This window comes from Meles meles, chromosome 17, assembly GCF_922984935.1.
Source record: "Meles meles chromosome 17, mMelMel3.1 paternal haplotype, whole genome shotgun sequence".
Lineage (NCBI taxonomy): Eukaryota > Metazoa > Chordata > Mammalia > Carnivora > Mustelidae > Meles > Meles meles.
Genome location: NC_060082.1, coordinates 40,799,851 through 40,818,332, shown reverse-complemented (window position 1 = coordinate 40,818,332; position 18,482 = coordinate 40,799,851). Strand labels below are relative to the sequence as shown.

The window sequence follows — 18,482 nt, the reverse complement described above, 5'->3', positions numbered from 1 at the left end:
AAACCAAATCTGGTTTAGTGAAAAAGACAGAGTTGATAAACCTTTGATAATATTTGATAATTTTTGGTATTTGATAATATCAGAGAGGTGGAAAGCATAAATAATATTTAGAATTTTAAAGGGTGGAGAATACACACAGTAAAAACTAAGACTTAAAAAATCATTACATCCAGGTGCCTGGGTGCCTCAGTTGAGCAACTGCCTTTGGCTCAGGTCATGATCCTGGAGTCCCAGGATTGAGTGCTGCATCATCAGGCTCCCTGCTCAGCAGGGAGTCTGTTCTCCCTCTAACCCTCTCTCCTCTCATGCTCTCTCTCATTCTCTCTCTCTCAAATAAAATCTTTAAAAAAAATAATTACATCCATAGACTGATGAATGAATAAAGAGGATGTGGAGTGTGTGTGCGTGTGTGCGTGTGTGTGTATGTATATACATGCAATGGAATACCACTCAGCCACCAAAAAGGATGAAGTCTTGCCATTTGCAATGATGTGAATGGAGCTAGAGTGTATTATGCTAAGAGAAATAAGTCAGAGAAAGATAATACCATATGATTTCACTCATGGAATTTAAGAAACAAAACAGATGAACAAAAGGGAAGGGGGGAGAAAGAGAGAAACAAACAAACCATAAGAGACCCTTAACCATAGAGAACAAACTGAGGATTGATGGAGGGAGGTGGGTGATGGGTATTAAGGAGTGCACTTGTGATGAGCCTTGGATATTATCTATAAGTGATGAATCACTGAATTCCACTCCTGAAACCAATATTACACTATATGTTAACTAACTAAAATTTAAATTAAAATTTGAAAAATTCATTAAAAAATATTATAAATAATTTTATGATAATACATTTGAAAAGTTGGATGAAATGGACAATTTTCTTATAAAGTATAAATTACCAGAATTAATTCAAGAAAAAAATAGAAATCTTGACTATATCAATGGTTATTTTGAAAAAAAAATAAGTAATAAAAATAGGCATCTCTCCCCCACCCCCACCTAACTCTGGGCTCAGCCGTTTTAAAAGGTAAGATTTACTGCACTTTTAGGGAAAAGGTAATCTCTAATTTTTACAGTGCTCACAGAATATAAAGAGAGTTGTAAAACTGCTTAACTTATGAGAGAAACAACTTTTATAGCAAAATGAGTTAAGGACAGTAGTAGAAAGGAAAATTATAGGCCAGTCTCATTTAATAACAAAGATGCAAACATCTTAAATAAAATATTAACAAATTAAATCTAAGATTGTATTTTATAAAATGTAAGATACTAGGTTGGGTTTATCCCATTAAGGAGAGGTTGATTTAATATTAGGAAAAAGATTAGTGGGGCGCCTGGGTGGCTCAGTAGGATCCCAGGGTCCTGGGATTGAGTCCCCCATTGGGCTCCCTGCTCAGTGGGGAGCCTGCTTCTCCCTCTCCCACTGTCTGCTATTCTGCCTACTTGTGCCTACTTGGCTCTATCTCTCTGTCAAATAAATAAAATCTTTTTAAAAAAAGATTAGTGTAAGTGACTACATTAAAAAACTGAATGAACAAAAGCATATGATAATTTCAAAAGATGCAGACAGTCTTTTGAAAAAAATCTTGCATTCAGCCACGATGAATGCTCTTAGGGAAATAGAGATAGAAGAAACCTTCCTTAATTCAGGCTCTCTATCAAAAACCTGAAGCAAAATACCTTGTATTGAATCTTTATTTTTTATTTATTAATTTTTTAAAAGTAGGGCATGAAGCCCAATGTGGGGCTTGAACTCATGACCCTGAGATCAAGACGTGAGCTGAGATCAAGAGTCGGACACTTAACCTCAGCCACCCAGGCACCTCAGAATTGAATCTTTAGAAACATTCTTTAAAGTCAGAAATGAAGGGTGCCTGGATGGCTCAGTAGGTTAAGTGTCTGCCTTTGGCTCAGATCATGAGATGGAGTCCTGTATGAGGTGACCTGCTCCCTGCTTAAGTAGGGTGGTTTTCTCCCTTTCCTCCCAGCTTGTGCTCTTTCTCACTATCTCTCTTGCTATCTCTGTCTCTCTCTCAAATAAATCAGTAAAATCTCTCAAAAAAAAAAAAAAGTCAGAAACAAAGCTATGATATTCACTATCATGACTTTTTAAAAAAATATTTTATTTATTTGTGTGAGAGAGAGAGCGTGCACAAGAAGGGGGAGACGCAGGCAGAGGGGGAAGCAGGGTCCCTGCCAAGCAAGGAGCCCTATGTGGGACTTGATCCCAGGACCCTGGGATCATGACCTGAGCCAAAGGCAGACACTTAACCAACTGAGCCACCAGGTGTCCCTATCATGGCTTTTATTAATGGTTAGAGTGGGAGTCCTAGAGATTTGTAAGGGCAGTAAGATAAGAAAAATAAATAAGAGACATAACACAGTACTGTGCTGGATCCGGCTTTTACAAGCTCTTGCCAGCTGATTGTTGAAATTTTAGGGGTTTTGTAAATTGGTTGACATCACTTTGGTAGGTTGAGGTTGGCCATCTTAAGAGTATATATCATGGAAATTGCTAATGGTACAAATCAGTGATTTTCCCCCAGAGAACTAGTGGTAAACATTCACCAGCAAACTGCTGGATATAAGGATTTGATTGGAAGAAATAAAACTCTCATTATTCATAGGGATACAGATATAAATCCAAAGGAATCCACTATTAGTACTAACAGAATTTAATATAGCAAGAATATGGACATAAGATCAATACCCCAGATCAGTAGCTTTCTGTGTACCATCAACAATCAGGAAATGTAATAAAGAAGCATTTGTTTTGAGAAATTTCTTGGAAGTATCCAAATGCGAACTTGATAGTGTAATATCAGAAGTAAAATGTATTGTAGTAGACAGTTGCTTATTTTTTCTTACATCCTCAATAATGTCACAAACTCATCTCTTCACCTTGTGATCTACCTTCTGATGAATTTTTTTTTTTATATTTTTTATTTATTTGACAGAGAGAAATCACAAGTAGGCAGAGAGGCAGGCAGAGAGAGAGGAGGAAGCAGGCTCCCCGCAGAGCAGAGAGCCGGATGCGGGGCTCGATCCCAGGACCCTGAGATCATGACCTGAGCCGAAGGCAGAGGCTTAACCCACTGAGCCACCCAGGCGCCCCTACCTTCTGATGAATTTTTAAAGTTCTTTATGTCTTCTGATTTTTTTAATTTAAATAAACATTGAGGCAAGAAAAATAAGAATTAAACATATTACAAAATTATATATAGTAGGGTGGTGACATGTAAGCAAAATATGTTTTAAAGACCCAAATGTGTAAATACCACTATCACATAGCATGAATATATATATATTTAAAAATAACATATATAAATAACATAAAATAACTGAACTGAAGTAGAAAAGAAAAAAGGAAATGTAATAAAAATACAAATCTTATTCACAGTGAAACCATATAGAAATTAGGACTAAATCTGACAAAAGAATTGCAAGACATTTATTGGCAAAATGTTTAAAACATTACTAAGTTACATCAAAGAAGACCCAAATTGTGTATGTTTTACACAGTGAGATTGAATATCATAAAGGTGGCAACTTACTTCCAAATTAATTTATCAATTTAGTTAATATCACATTAGGTTTTTTTAAAAATAGGAACTAAGAAGCTGACCCTTAATTCAGTGGGGAAATGATGAAATATTTAATGTGTGGAGAACGGTGGTTATTAATTTGGAAAAAAATTAGATACCTACATTATACCGTGCACAAAAATCAGATACAGGTTTCTGCAAGATGTGAATGTGAAAAGAAAAAGCTTCAAACTTTGTGAAAGATAGAGGAGGACTGTTATATTCTTGAGATATTACTCAATATCTTAAAAGAAGCCATAAGAACAAAACCATCAAAAGAGATATATATTTTATATATATAAATTTAAAATTCTATACAAAAGATACTATAAACAAAGTGCCAAGATAACACACAGTCTACAGGAGCATATTTGTAATATCTTTTCAACCCACAAAGGACGTATCTACTTAAGATCGTCTACTAATTAATAAGAATAATTGAACCCAGTAGAAAAATAGAAAAAGGATAGGAACAAGCGATCAATTCATGGAAGAGAAATGTTCATGGCCAATAAGTACATAAAATGTCAACTTCACTATTAAAAATGCAAATTTAAACAATGAGCTATCACTACTCACTTGTTAGATTGATAAAAATTTTCACATCTGGGGACACCTCGGTGGTTTGGTTGGTTAAGCTGCTGCCTTCGGCTCAGGTTATGATCCCAGGGTCCTGGGATTGAGACCCATATCGGGCTCCTTGCTCAGCGGGGTGCCTGCTTCTCTCTCTGCCTCTGCCTGCCAGTCTGCCTGCTTGTGCTCTCTCTGTCTCTCTGACGAATAAATAAAATCTTTAAGATAAAAAAAATTTAGTATTTGCATATGGTGTAAGAAAGTGGCCTAGTTTTCATTCTTTTGCATGTTGCTATCCAGTTTTCCCAGCACCATTTGTTGAAAAGCGTGGCTTTTCCACTTGAACATTTATTCATTCCTGCAAATTAATTGCCCATATACTGTGGGTTCATTTTTGGGTTTTCTGTTCTGTTTTATTCATCTATGTGTTGATTTTTGTGCCGGTACCATACTGGGTTTTGTTTGTTTGTTTGTTAGATTTTATTTATTTATTTGACCAACAGAGATCACAAGTAGGCAAGAGGCAGGCAGAGAGAGAGGAGGAAGCAGGCTCCCTGCTGAGCAGAGAGCCTGATGCGGTGCTTGATTCCAGGAACCTGAGATCATGACCCGAGCGGAAGGCGGAGGCTTAACCCACTGAGCCACCCAGGCGCCCCACACTGTTTTGATCACTACAGCTTTGTAATATAACCTGAACTCCAGAACTGTAATGCCTCCAGCTTTGCTTTTCTTTTTCAAGGTCGCTTTAGCTATTTGGGTTCTTTTGTGGTTCCATACAAACTTTAGGATTATTGGTTCTAGCTCTGTGAAAAATGATTTTGGTATTTTGGTAGGGATTGCTTTAAATGTGTAGATGGTTTTGGGTGGTATAGACATTTTAACAATATTGGTTTTTCCAACCCATGAGCAAGCAGTGTCTTTCCACTTCTTTGTGTCATCTTCAATTTCTTTCATTAGTGTTTTATAGTTTTTATAGTTCAGAGTACTGGCCTTTTACCTCTTTGGTTAGGTTTATTCCTAGGTATCTCACAGTTTTGGTACAATTACAATGGGATTAGTTCCTTGATTTCTTTTTCCGGTCCTTCATTATTGCTGTATAGAAATGCAACAGATTTCTGTATGTTGTTTTGTATCCTGTGACTTTACAGAATTTGTGTATCAGTTCTAGCAGTTTTTTGGTGGAGTCTTTTGGGTTTTCTACATAGAGTATAGAGTATCATGTCATCTATATAGAATATCATTCATCTGCAAACAGTGAAAGTTTGCCTTCTTTTGTGCCAATTTGGATGCCTTTCATTTATTTTTGTTGAGTAACAGTGGATATCCCTGTTTTGTTCCTAACCATAGAGAAAAAGCTCTCCATTTTCCCATTGGGAATGATATTAGTTAGGGTTTTTCTTTCCTTATTAACATATAATGTATTATTTGCTTCAGGGTACAGGTCTGTGAATCATCAGTCTTACACATTTCACAGCACTCACCATAGCACATACCCTCCCCATTGTCCATAACCCAGCCACCCTATACCTCCCTGCCCCCTCCCTAGCAACCCTAGCAATCCTGAGATTGAGACTCTCATAGTTTCTCCCTCTGTGGGTTTTTCTTATATGGTTCTTAATATATTGAGGTATGTTCCCTCTAACTCTACTTAGTTGAGAGTTTTTATCACGAATGGATGTTGTACTTTGTCAAATGCTTTTCTGCCTCTATTGAAAGGGTCATATGGTTCTTATCCTTTCTTTTATTAGTATGGTGTATCACATTGATTGATTTGTGAATATTGAACCACTCTTGCAGCCCAGGCATAAGTCCCACTTGATTCTGGTGAGTAAATCTTTTAATGTACTGTCAGATTTGGTTTGCTAGTATTTTGTTGAGAATTTTTACATCTGTGTTCATCAGGGGTATTAGCTTGTAGTTTTCTTTTTTGGTGAAATCTTATCTGGTTTGGGTATCAGGGTAATGCTGGCCTCGTAGAATGAATTTAGAAGTTTTCCTTCCATTTCTGTTTTTTGGAATAGTTTGAGAATAGGTATTAACTCTTTAAATGGTAAAATTCACCTGTGAAGCCATCTGGTCCTCAGGTTTTGTTTGGTGGAAGATTTTTATTACTGATTCATTTTCTTTGTTGGTTATCAGTCTGTTCAACTTTTCTATTTCTTCTTGTTTCATTTTTGGTAGTTTATATGTTTCTAGGAATTGGTCCACTTCTCCCAGGTTGTCCAATTTGTTGGCATATAGTTTTTCATTATCTTCTCATAATTACTTGTATTTCTGTGGTGTTGGTTATTATTTCTCCTCTTTCATTTGTGACTTTATTTATTTTAGTCCTTTTCTTTTTGGTAAATCTGGCTAGAGGTTTATCAATTTTATTAATTTTTTCAAAGAACCAGATCCTGGTTTCATTGATCTGTTCTATTGGTTTTTTTAGTTTCTATATCATTTACCTGCTATAATCTTTACTATTTCCTTCCTCCTGCTGGCTTTGGGGTTCGTTTGTTGTTCTTTTTCTAGTTCCCTAAGGTGTAAGGTTGGATTGTTTGAGATTTTTCTTGCTTCTTGGGATAGGTCAGTATGGCTATATACTTCCCTCTTGTGACCACTTTTGTTGTATCCCAAAGGTTTGGAACAGTTATATATTCAATTTCATTTGTTCCCATGTATTTTTAAAATTTCTTCTTTGATTTCCTAGTTGACACATTCCATGTTTAGTAGTAGCATGTTGTTTTGCCTCTGGGATCAAGCCTGGCATCAGACTTCCTGCTCAGTGGGGAGTCTGCTTCTCCCTCTGCCCATGACCCTGCTCTTGTGCTCTCTCTCAAATAAGTAAAATCTTTTAAAAAATTAACATACTTGAAATTAGTTTATAACCACTTCCAACTAATATTGAATGAGAAAAACTGTAATAGCTAAAATAAAAATTGACCAAAAATGTCTTGGTGATACCATTGATACACTTAGAAAAATTAATGTTTCATTTGAAATTTTCATGATTAATTAATTACATTTCTTTATTTTTGTAGTGTTTTTTTTTTACTCTTAATTTGTGTGTGTGTGTGTGTGTGTGTGTGTTTTAAGATTTTATTTATTTGTAAGAGAGCACAAGCAGGGGGAGCGGCAGGCAGAGGGAGAAGCAGGCTCCCCGGAACAAAGAGCATGATGTGGAACTGGATCCCAGGATCCTTGGATCATGTCCTGAGCCGAAGGCAGATGGTTCACTGACTGAGCCACCTAGGTGTCCCAATTTTTGTCAGTTTTATCTGACAATTTTTATGGCTTATAGAATGAAAATGAAAATCTATTCTTAACATTTCTATTTTATACTTAGGCTTTTTTGGATATCTTTTGTTTGTACATTTTCATAAATGTATTAACATTAAAGTGTATTAAATAGTTTCACAAATTTAAAAAATGAATTCTCGGGGCACCTGGGTGGCTCAGTGGGTTAAGCCTCTGCCTTCAGCTCAGGTCATGATCTCAGGGTCCTGGGATAGAGTCCTGCATTGGGCTCTCTGCTCAGTGGGGAGCCTGCTTTCTCCTCTCTCTCTGCCTGCTTCTCTGCCTACTTGTGATCTCTCTCTGTCAAATAAATAAATAAAATCTTTAAAAAAATAAATTAAAAAATTAATTCTGAACTCCATTTTATAAAATACCAGTATTACTACGAAGTAAACATTACATTTGTACTGGAATTACTTTATTCCATTACTGTGATTACTATTTCAGGTCAGAAAAAACCAGCATATGTAAAGTTGTAGAGGATGAAACATGATTTGGGGAATTCAAAGAGTCTGGTCCTGGGGTGGGAGGCAGGTGAGCAATATTCTAGATAGGTGAGTTTTTTGCTCCATGGCCTATTATTTGTTTTTGACTTGCCATCCCTGTTCTTGGACTTTGACCTCACCATATACCTACACTAACTTACAGCAACCTTGAGAAAAGTACTTATCTTCTCTATGCTTTTGTTTTCTTATAAAGGAGAACACACTAGCGCCCACTTCATAGGATGGTAATGAGTTCATAGCTGCGAATTGCATAGGATGGTGCCCACATAGAGGAAAAGATTCCTTTTCCTGTCTGATCTTTTGCCTTACTATGAACTACCTGCTCAGTTGACTCACTCTGGATTCAGTAACCAGTAGTCCTCCACAAAGAGATTATTTTTTCTCTCAGAATTGACCCCAAGCCTTCCCAATTCCATTTATGGTACCATTCTTCCTACTGGGATTTCTGTCACGTGGCCCTCTGTATACCTCACCTGACACTCATTGCCAACATTATGGGAGAACTTTAGAAAAATCCCTTTCTCTTTAGGTTACTTTTGAAATCATCTTATTTAAATGTTTTTCTTCTTCTGGGAAGGCAGTGGGGTTAATGTACTACAAGGATCTGTGTGTTTCTCTCTAGAAAACAGACCATCCCCAACAAGGAGAAAAAAACATGTAACCGTGTTTTTAAAATATCCACATTTTTTGTTAAAAACCTCTGTTTAGAGGGGCGCCTGGGTGGCTCAGTGGATTAAGCCGCTGTCTTCGGCTCAGGTCATGATCTCAGGGTCCTGGGATCGAGTCCCGCATCGGGCTCTCTGCTCCGCGGGGAGCCTGCTTCCTCCTCTCTCTCTGCCTGCCTCTCTGCCTACTTGTGATCTCTCTCTCTGTCAAATAAATAAATAAATAAAATCTTAAAAACAAACAAACAAACAAACAAAAAAAAACACCTCTGTTTAGAAATCTTGTTTTCTTGTTTTTAAGCTATGTATGTTAAATAGGAAAAAAAAAATTGGTGTTACCAGTGGTGTATAACTTCAGCCTTGAGAACAGCAATATAAGGAGCCAGAACTCATTTGGAATGGCCTCTTGCTCATGCTAGCAGTGTCTTGTTTGTGGGCAGTGTCTCCCACCTCCAGCAAATCAGGGCTCTGGACTTTTTTGGCTCATTGAAGACTTCCATCTTCAGGCAGAAGGCAAGAACAATGAGGGTGATATCAGGGTACTTCTCTCTTTCTCTCTCTCTCTTTTTTGGTAGAGGATAAAGGCACAGTGAAATTCTTGGGCCAGTCTCTATCTCTTCATTTTTGAAATTTCTCATTTGCTGTGATATTAAAAAAAAAAGTTGGGCCAGAGAGGAGAGGTAATTCCAATTTGGGCTGATCTTGGAGTAGTACACTTGATGCTCCTTTTGATTCCCTTATTAACCCTTCAGTTTATGATATCCTCAAGACAAGGGTAGTTTACAACCTCATGTAAAACAGACCTGGGATTGTGGGAATGTGGCAAGTAGGGAGCCAAGAAGTTGTTTCTGGGAGGAAGTGGAGGAATCACGATTCTCTTTTCCCTATTCTACTCAGTGGCAAACATTTAAGTACTGTTTCCTACTCCTTACAAATCCTTTATTTGGCAACAGACCTGGGTTTGAATTTTGCTTTGGCTACTTACTACCAGCGTGGCCTTGGGCAAAGGATAACTCTCTGACCTTCATTTCCTTTGTGTCTTTTAATGGGGTTAACAGTACAGACCTCAGAGGTTCTTGAAGGGGTTGAATCAAGTAGTAAGTAGTACATAAAGTGCCTGGTACATAATAGAGTCAACACATCTGTTCGTTCTTTTGCTCAGTTCTTTTTGTGTTAGAAGTACATGCCTCTTTGTCCAGTTAAATGAGTCATAAATACATCCTGTGGGTAAGTTAAAACAAAGAAGTGTTGACTTGATTGTTTTAAACCAGTGTGAAAAAATTTTAATTATGCCTCCCTTTTTATCACCCTCCTAGTAGTTGCCTTGGCAAGTCTAAAAAACAGCTTTCTAATTTGGTGGGTCATGATTTCAGTTTTAATTCAAATGATTAATATTCAAACCAAAGGCATACACAGTGATCATAATTTATATGATTGCATTAACAATAATGCCCATATAATTAGAGTTTGCTAAAAGTCCCTTAGACTAGAGTTGTGGGTCTAATTGTGTTCCAAAATAGATTACTTCTGGGGAGGTTGCTGTCTTCCTTTTTAAAAGGCGTTGAAGAGCTCAACTCAACAAGAGTTGTGTTAAGGCTACCTGTGTTGGTATCTTGCATCCATCATTCACTGGCTGCACTCCTTGGGCAAGCTTCTGGACCTCAGTTTCCTTCTTAACTTCTCTGGGCCTCAGTTCCCTTATCTGTGAAGTGGGGATTATAATAGTTCTGACCTCAAGGTTTTAATGAACTGAATGAGTTTACTACGTATAAAGTATGTAGAATAGTGCCTCGCTCACAGTAATTGTTCAAGAGTTGATCTTCATTATGATCTTCTGTTCAGTAAAACAAGCCTGAAACAATGTAGCCTATTTGACCTGACCATCTTCATTCTCTTGTTAGGTTACACACTCTTACACTGTGCTGCAGCCTGGGGCCGTCTGGAAACTTTGAAAGCACTAGTGGAGTTGGACGTTGATCTAGAAGCACTGAATTTCCGGGAAGAAAGAGCTCGAGATGTTGCTGCTCGGTATTCCCAGACGGAGTGTGTGGAATTCCTGGACTGGGCAGGTAAGGAAGCCCCAAGGTAGTGTAACCAAAGTAGCAGGAGTTCTCACGCCTTGTTAAGTCACAGATAGAAACTACCCCAGGTGAGTTGTCACATAAACGAAACTTTTATTTGCAGCAAATATCGAAGAGAACAACTTCCAAAGCTGTGACTCCCCAAGCAAGGGTACATGGGCTCCTTTTATTAAGGGTTAGTGTATTTAGAAAGGGGATCCTCATCATTGTTTGTACAGGTGAGTATCAGGTCCCTCATGCGCCTTAAGACAACATGCCTATACATACATTGTATGTTATGTAACAAGGCTTATGTCCTCCTCTGGTGGAGATTTTAGTATTAGAGTGAGATAAAGATAGTTGTTGGTTATTCTAGGGGTCACTCCATGGCCCTTCTGTGCAGGCACGAGACATGGGTTATGCTCTAACTGGTCTGGGTAGTCTGGGCTGGTTGGAGGCCTCAGGGCAGTTGCTATGCATAAGGGGTAGTTTCATTTCCATTTGCCTGAGTTAAGAGATAAGCTGGCAAGAAGTGCTTAAGGAAAAATAGGGGACAGAGGTTAGTGAGCACAAGTGGGTAGTAAAGGTCAGCTCTTGGGATCTAGCTGGTGACAGTAGCAAAAGGACTGAATGATGGATTTTTTTCCCCTTGAGTTATAGGTTATACCATCAACAAATCAAGAGATAATTAGCATTTTCAGCTTTTAAAAAAAAATTTTTAATTCCAGTATTGTTAATATGTCGTATTAGTTTCAGGTGCACAATATAGTGATCCAACACTCCATACAACACCCAGTGCTCATCGCAAGTGCACACCTTCATCCCCATCACCTGTTTCATCCTTCTCCCCCCTCACCTCTCTGGCAACCATCAGTTTGTTCTCTATAGTTAAGAGTCCGTTTTTTGGTTTGTCTCTCTCTCTCCTCTTCTTCCCTTTGTTCATTTGTTTCATTTGTGAAATTCCACATAGGAGTGAAGTCATATGGTATTTGTCTTTCTCTGACTTATTTCACTTAGAATAATATTTCCTAGCTCCATCCGTGTCATTGCAAATGGCAAGATTTCATTCTTTTTTTTAAAGGCTGAATAATATTCCATTGTGTATATACCATGTCTTTTTTTTTTTTTTTTAAAGATATAGGTCTTTTTTTTTTAAGTTAACATACAATGTGTTATTTGTTTCAGGGGTACAGGTCTGTGATTCATCAGCTTTGCACAATTCACAGCACTCACCATAGCACATACCCCCCAATGTCCACCACCCAGCCACCCTATCCCTCCCACCCCCCTCCACTCCAACAACCCTCAGTTTGTTTCCTGAGACTAAGAGTCTCACATGGTTTGTCTCCCTGTCTGGTTTCATCTTGTTTCATTTTCCCCTCCCTTCCCCTATGATCCTCTGTCTTGTTTTTCAAGCATTTTCAGCTTTTATCAAGTTTTATTTGTACATGTAATCACAGCTGCTGATAGTGTGTGAAATCTGCTTTTTTTTCTATTTTGCTATTGACCTCAAACATTGTACTCAATAGAAACTGTACATATTGGAAGTTAGTTGATTGACTAATTTCTAACAATTTCATCAATAATTTCTTATAAGGATATATGTATGCTATATGTTCAGGGCCATTTTCTGAGAGACTTAGGCAGAGTGGACCATTCCTTTTCTTTTTTTAATGGTATATTTGAACCATATATTGCCTTCCCAGGTAGATACAGTTATAATAATTTAAAATCACTTTCCAGGGAAAATTAAAGTGCCAGAAGTCAGAATAGCAGTTATCTTTCTGGCAGGAAGGGAATTGCTAGGATGTAGTGTTCTTTTTCTTGATCTGGTGCATGGTGTGTTCATTTGTGAAAGTTTATTGAGCTGTAGGTTTATAATTTTGCACTTTTCTGCATGTATGTTAATGCTGCAATCAAAGGTCAAAAAGGTTTGTGTGAGTTTGAGTTGTAGTGATTTTTTTGGTTAATTCATTTGCACAGCCATGTAGAACATAGCTTAGGGATTCCAGGGAGATAATACTGTGTAATTATGAATGTATACACACATTGGTTAAAAAACTAGTATTTGTGAAGTTCCTGGCATTCATTTCACATGGTTCTCTTGCATTTGTGCTTTCAGCAAGCTTTTATTAAATGCCCACTACAAGTATAGCATTGTTGCAGGTACACCTGGTTGTTCCTGCCCTCTGGACATTTGTTAGGTGGGGGAGGATAAGCTATAGACATAAAAACATCAGAAAACCTACGAAGAAGGGTTAAAATCAGCAGAGGATGTGGTCCATGCTATGGGGTGGTCAGAGAAGGTGAAGTTGGAGCATGTTGGACTGGAGCTGGGCCTTGGAGAATGGGTGGGATTTTAATACAGGAGAAGGGGACAGGGTGTGAACATACCCTGAGGGCTGGGAATGAGAGTGCGGATCGGGGGACAGGGATGAGATTGTCTTACTAGAATATTAGCAAGTTATAATTTGCAAAGGAGGGCTACAGCACAAATGGAATCGCAAAAGCTCAAGTGCATAGGTACTTGGCTGGAGTTCAAATACTGGCGTCTCCATTTTGAAACCTATGTGACCTTGGACGAGGTACTTAAATTCTTTATACCTTAGTTTTATTTCCCAGAAAAGGAAACCAGTAAGAGTTCCTACCTCTTGGGGGTTATTGTGAGGAATGAAATGAGACAATACAAAGCACTTCCCGCAGGCCTGTGATTAGCACTTGAAAAATGCTACTGCTGTTATCACAGCCAGGTAAGTCCCTGAAATACTAGGCTAACATGTTTTCATTTCATTTCTATTGGAGTGCTGTCAGGACAAGTCTCTAACTTTGCCAATCGCTAGCCATAACTCCCCCTTTGCTGGCCTCCAGGCATCCTGTTAAAGCCTGCCTACTCCAATACCTACCCTAAAAAGGGTCTCCTCCATACTATTGAAAATTCCACTATCAGAGATCAATTGCTTTGGATTTTTGAGTTTTGGAGACTTTTCATTAAAAGAAATTTGTATCAGTGTTTTCTTAGAGGGAATTGGTTGACAGGTCAGAACTCTGAAATGATGGAAGAGACATTTTTGGAGATGCAAGAGTAGGGTTGTGCTGAGGGAGAATGGAAGTAAGGAGGAAAGTCTGGAAAGTGGACTCATAAACTTTTAATAATCCACAATAACCCAGAGCAGGCACTATTCTGTTACTTTTAAAGACTATAGAGTTATATATTATTGTTTCAAGAATTGTTCTTTAAAAGTTTTAAAAGTTCTTTTTTTTCCCTCCCCCTTATATTGATGGGAGGTATGTTACAGAGCTGGCATGTTTTTCTGGCATTTTTCAACACGTTTTTTTTTTTTTTTAATTAATTTATTTATTTTTATTTGCTTATTTACAGCATAACAGTGTTCATTGTTTTGGCATCACACCCAGTGCTCCATGCAGTACGTGCCCTCCCTATTACCCACCACCTGGTTCCTCAACCTCCCACCCCACCCCACCCCCTCCCGCCGCCCCTTCATAACCCTCTGGTTGTTTTTCAGAGTCCATAGTCTCTCATGGTTCATCTCCCCTTCCAGTTTCCCTCAACTCCCTCTCCTCTCCATCTCCCCATGTCCTCCATGTTATTTGTTATGCTCCACAAATAAGTGAGACCATATGATACTTGACTCTCTCTGCTTATTTCGCTCAGCATAATTTCTTCCAGTCCTGTCCATGTTGCTACAAAAGTTGGGTATTCGTCCTTTCTGATGGAGGCATAATACTCCATTGTGTATATGGACCACATCTTCCTTATCCATTCATCCGTTTTCAACACGTTTTAAATCAAATCTTGTATCCTGGTCTCAGATAGGTCTCCCAATTTTTTTGGAAAATATGGTAACCCTACTTATAAAAATTGAGGTGGCTGATCAAAAGCCCAGAATACTTTCTGAAAACTGAGGTATCTTATCAACCAAAGCCTAAAATTTTAAAAATGTTGATACTTAATCATTTGTCATAATGAAAATGGAAAAATTTATACTTTAAAAAATTATCCTATTAATATTTCCATACTATTTTAGCAATCTGAGATGGGAACCTAAAAGTCTCTGTGGCCAAAAAAATCTACTCAAGGAAGTGAGAAAAGGGGGCACCTGGGTGGCTCAGTAGATTAAGCCGCTGCCTTCGGCTCAGGTCATGATCTCAGGGTCCTGGGATCGAGCCCCGCATCAGGCTCTCTGCTCTGCGGGGAGCCTGCTTCCTCCTCTCTGTCTCTGCCTGCCTCTCTGCCTACTTGTGATCTCTGTCTGGCAAATAAATAAATAAAATCTTTAAAAAAAAATGAGAAAAAAATCACTAATTAACTAATTAATTAAAAGTAGCTTTCCATACCCAGAGTGGAGCCCAATGTGGGGCTTGAACTCATGACCCTGAGATAAAGACCTGAGCTGAGATTAAGAGTCAGACGCCTAACCAATTGAATCACACAGGCACCCCACAAATATTTTTTTAATCAGATTTATTGAATCACTTAATCAAGATTCTATTCTACATATTGGTTAATGATTAATAATCTAATACACTAAAAGGAAAAAAACACTTAAATCTGAAGAACTAATTGTATAAATCTTTTTCTAGTAAGTATGGATGCCTTTTTAGCAAAAGTAATTTTTCAACCCATACTTCTTTGGAAAGATTCAGTAAAGTATGTGACAAAAAAATTACAAGGCTCTCAAAGAACCATTTTTATCCTTGCATGAGTTGTTTCAACAGATTTCTTGTGTAACCTCCATGTTGGACTGGGCTACACTTGCATACAGATGGGTCTAGTATCCTCTGGCTCCTTCTTCACTCTTCTTCTTCTTCAGTTTTCGGTACTTGACTTTCTTAGCTGGAGTATGCTGGGACATCTGATTCAGGTACTTGGTCATCATAGATGTTGTGGCCACCAGCCGGTAGAGTAATTGATCAATGTCATAGATGGATGGATTTTCCAGGTCCTTAACAAATGTATCTGAGGAGGCTGGTTTTTTCAGCTAAAGACAGACAGACAGATGATATTACAGATTTTTTTTTTCCTACTGTAATTCAAATTACATTTGTTTTCTGGATATGTACACTTAAACTCTAAACACTACATATGATTTATCTATACAAAAGAAAGGTTACTATAAAAGAAAGGTGTAAGTGCAGAAGAAATGCTCTTTTGTATATGATCTCATATAAGATTACAGTGATCATTATCATGATCAGCGAGCTTTTAATATTTGCTTTTTATGGTTAGAGCATTCTGCTGAAAGAAATTACTTTAATATTAGTAGAATATTTTCCTTTACTAACATAACATCAACATGCATCAACATATAATGCAATCAAATCCTAGTAATGTCATAAATATCTAATTGCTGTGAAAGTCAATGAGCTTTTTAAAAAAAAAGATTTATTTGACACAGTGAGAGAGAGCTCACAAGTAGGCAGAGAAGCAGGTAGGGGGTGGGCGGAGCAGGCTCACCGCGGAGCAGGGAGCCTGATGCGGGGCTTGATCCCAGGACCCTGAGATCACAACCTGAGCCGAAGGCAGAGGCCCAACCCATTGAGCCACCCAGGTGCCCCAGTCAGCGAGCTTTTAAGATTGCCTCAAAATATAGTTCCATTGGCAAAGTGGGAAATTAGTTTAAGAGCACCATTTCCCAGAGTATTATCCTTACCTTAGAAATGAGTTTGTAGTCTTTTTAAAAAAAAAAATAATAATACATGACAACTTTGACATACTTAGCTTTCTTAGGTAGGTCTACAATGGACTTTACAGATCCCTTGTCCAGACACTTCATTTATGGGTGAGACAGCAAAGATTGAGTGACTAACCTATGGGCCCAAACAGATAACTTCATCTCTTAACCATTCTACTCATTGTAGCTCATTACTTTCCTGATATATTTTGTGACTTGAAAGAGAGAGGATGAACTAGATTATTTTAAAGACTTTCTAATTCAATACACATTATTGAACCCCAAGTGTGTGCAAGACAATGTACTACATGTTTGGGGGTGAGTGGTGGGAGCAAGGAGATGTTACAAAGAGGAATAAGACATGGTATGTTCCCTCAAAGAAGCTGATAATCTTATGTTTTAAAGTCTATGGTATTTACAACTATTACTATTTGCATCACTAATTCACCTTTTTTTGGTGTTTTTTCCATTTCATCCACAGGTAATGCACAGATAAAACAGACAGTATTAAAAAGAGAGCTTGTACTAAAATATAAATGAGATGTAAAGAACCCTTAAATAGATCCATATTAGCAAAACTGCAGCATAGTTTGTCCAGAGGGTAAGGAAGACAGTGAGATGGAGAAGGCTTAACTTTCAGGTAGTACATTTCTTCTGGAAAAATCTCCCATCCAACCTTTGTCCAGAGAGTTCCATCACAAATGCAGCTGCTCTCCCTAAGGAAGCAGATAAACAACAGAGAAAAAGTTAGGGATAGTCCTTGAATGGACATCTTAATAGGGAAAAAAAAATCTACAGCCAAAAAATTGGTCCCAGAGCAGAATCACTCTGGGATCAGTTAATATGGTGCTCCACTGAAAAGCATCGGCAGCATAATATACACTGATGACCATTATAACATCATCAGTCATAGTGATTCAGTATAGATTCAGTGATGTCATAAAGGACCACATGAGAACGAAAAGGTGTCATCCAGCCAATTACTGGGTTTCTTTCTTTTCGTTTTCTTCTTTCTTTCTTTCTTTCGATTATATTTTTAAGTAATCTCTACACCCAGCATGGGACTTGAACTCACAACCCCAAGATTAAGAGTTGCATGCTCCACCAACTGAGCCAGCCCAGCTTCCCTACTGGGTTTCTTAAGGATGTTTTTCCTTGCTTTTCTTCAGGATATTTTGGACTTTTTCCCTTTCCTGAAAAATGAAGACTTTCCTAATTTTTGCTTGCTAGTAACTTCTGTAATCACATTAACAGATTTTCATGGAAATAATTTACTTATATCTCTTCCAAGCCTTTTGAGGTATGGCAGTTTTATATCTCCTTAAAAAGTTGCTAGAGCCATACCCTTCCACACAATTTAGCATCTGCTTCTGTTTTTTTTTCACTCTTCCCTTCAAATAGCTAAGAAAAAATGGAGTTTCAACCCTCTTTTAAATTATGTCCCTGTGGCGGCAATGTGGTAGTGTCCAATAGTGAGTGAGGGGTGGGGAATTTGGCATGGAGTATGATAAAAAGATAAGACATAGATCCTGCCTTTAAAAAGCTTACAGTCTAGAGATAGACGCAAAATATAAAATCAGAAAAATTTTAAGACAGACGAAAATGAGAGCTAACTCAAATTATAATCATATAACGGTTGAGAGAACAATGAGCTCTACTTGGGAGAATCAGAAGTTTCACAGAAGAGTATTTGAGTCAGCTTTGAAGAATGAATAGAATTTTGGGGGCGCCTGGGTGGCTCAGTGGGTTAAGCCTCTGCCTTTGACTCAGGTCATGATCTCAGGGTCCTGGGATCAGGCTCTCTGCTCAGTGGGGAGCCTGCTTCCCCCTCTCCCTCTGCCTATCTCTCTGCCTGCTTGTGATATCTGTCTGTAAAATAAATAAATAAAATCTTTAAAAAATGAGTGGAATTTTGGAAGATGGCAATGTCGAGAGGGCATCTGAGGTTGAGGAAACATAATAGAGAAATTCTATGTCAACATTCATATAATAAATATTTATCGAGTACCTCTATGTGCTAAATATTCTTCAGGACCTGAGAATATATGTACAACTTGGCACAAAACAGAATCTTTATGTTCCTGATGTTTACTTTCCGGGAGAAAGACCCAGAAAT

The 18,482-nt window shown here is 38.0% G+C and overlaps 2 protein-coding genes across 4 annotated transcripts in view; one reads left to right on the top strand and one right to left on the bottom strand.

Moving 5' to 3' along the window:
- ANKRD45 (ankyrin repeat domain 45) overlaps positions 1-18,482 on the top strand; it is a 61,431-nt gene that overhangs the window by 22,307 nt on the left and 20,642 nt on the right. For all 3 annotated transcript variants that reach the window (XR_006815714.1, XM_045983688.1, XM_045983687.1), the window contains one exon: positions 10,515-10,682. Coding sequence is in view for 2 of the 3 variants with exons in the window: in XM_045983688.1 (XP_045839644.1) it covers positions 10,515-10,682 (168 nt within the window). In the remaining variant the exon portion in view is untranslated. The remainder of the gene's footprint in view (positions 1-10,514; positions 10,683-18,482) is intronic.
- TEX50 (testis expressed 50) lies at positions 15,464-17,138 on the bottom strand. The gene is made up of 2 exons (XM_045983689.1): positions 16,815-17,138; positions 15,464-15,673 (listed from the first exon to the last, which is right to left on the bottom strand). The coding sequence occupies exons 1-2, from the start codon at positions 17,136-17,138 to the stop codon at positions 15,464-15,466; spliced, it is 534 nt and encodes a 177-aa protein (XP_045839645.1).

Coding starts and splice junctions, on each gene's coding strand:
- TEX50 (XM_045983689.1), bottom strand. CDS start 17,138: ATGTCCATTCAAGGACTATCCCTAACTTTTTCTCTGTTGTTTATCTGC. Junction 15,674..16,814: donor GGAAAAAACACCAAAAAAAG/GTGAATTAGTGA, acceptor GTCTGTCTTTAG/CTGAAAAAACCAGCCTCCTC.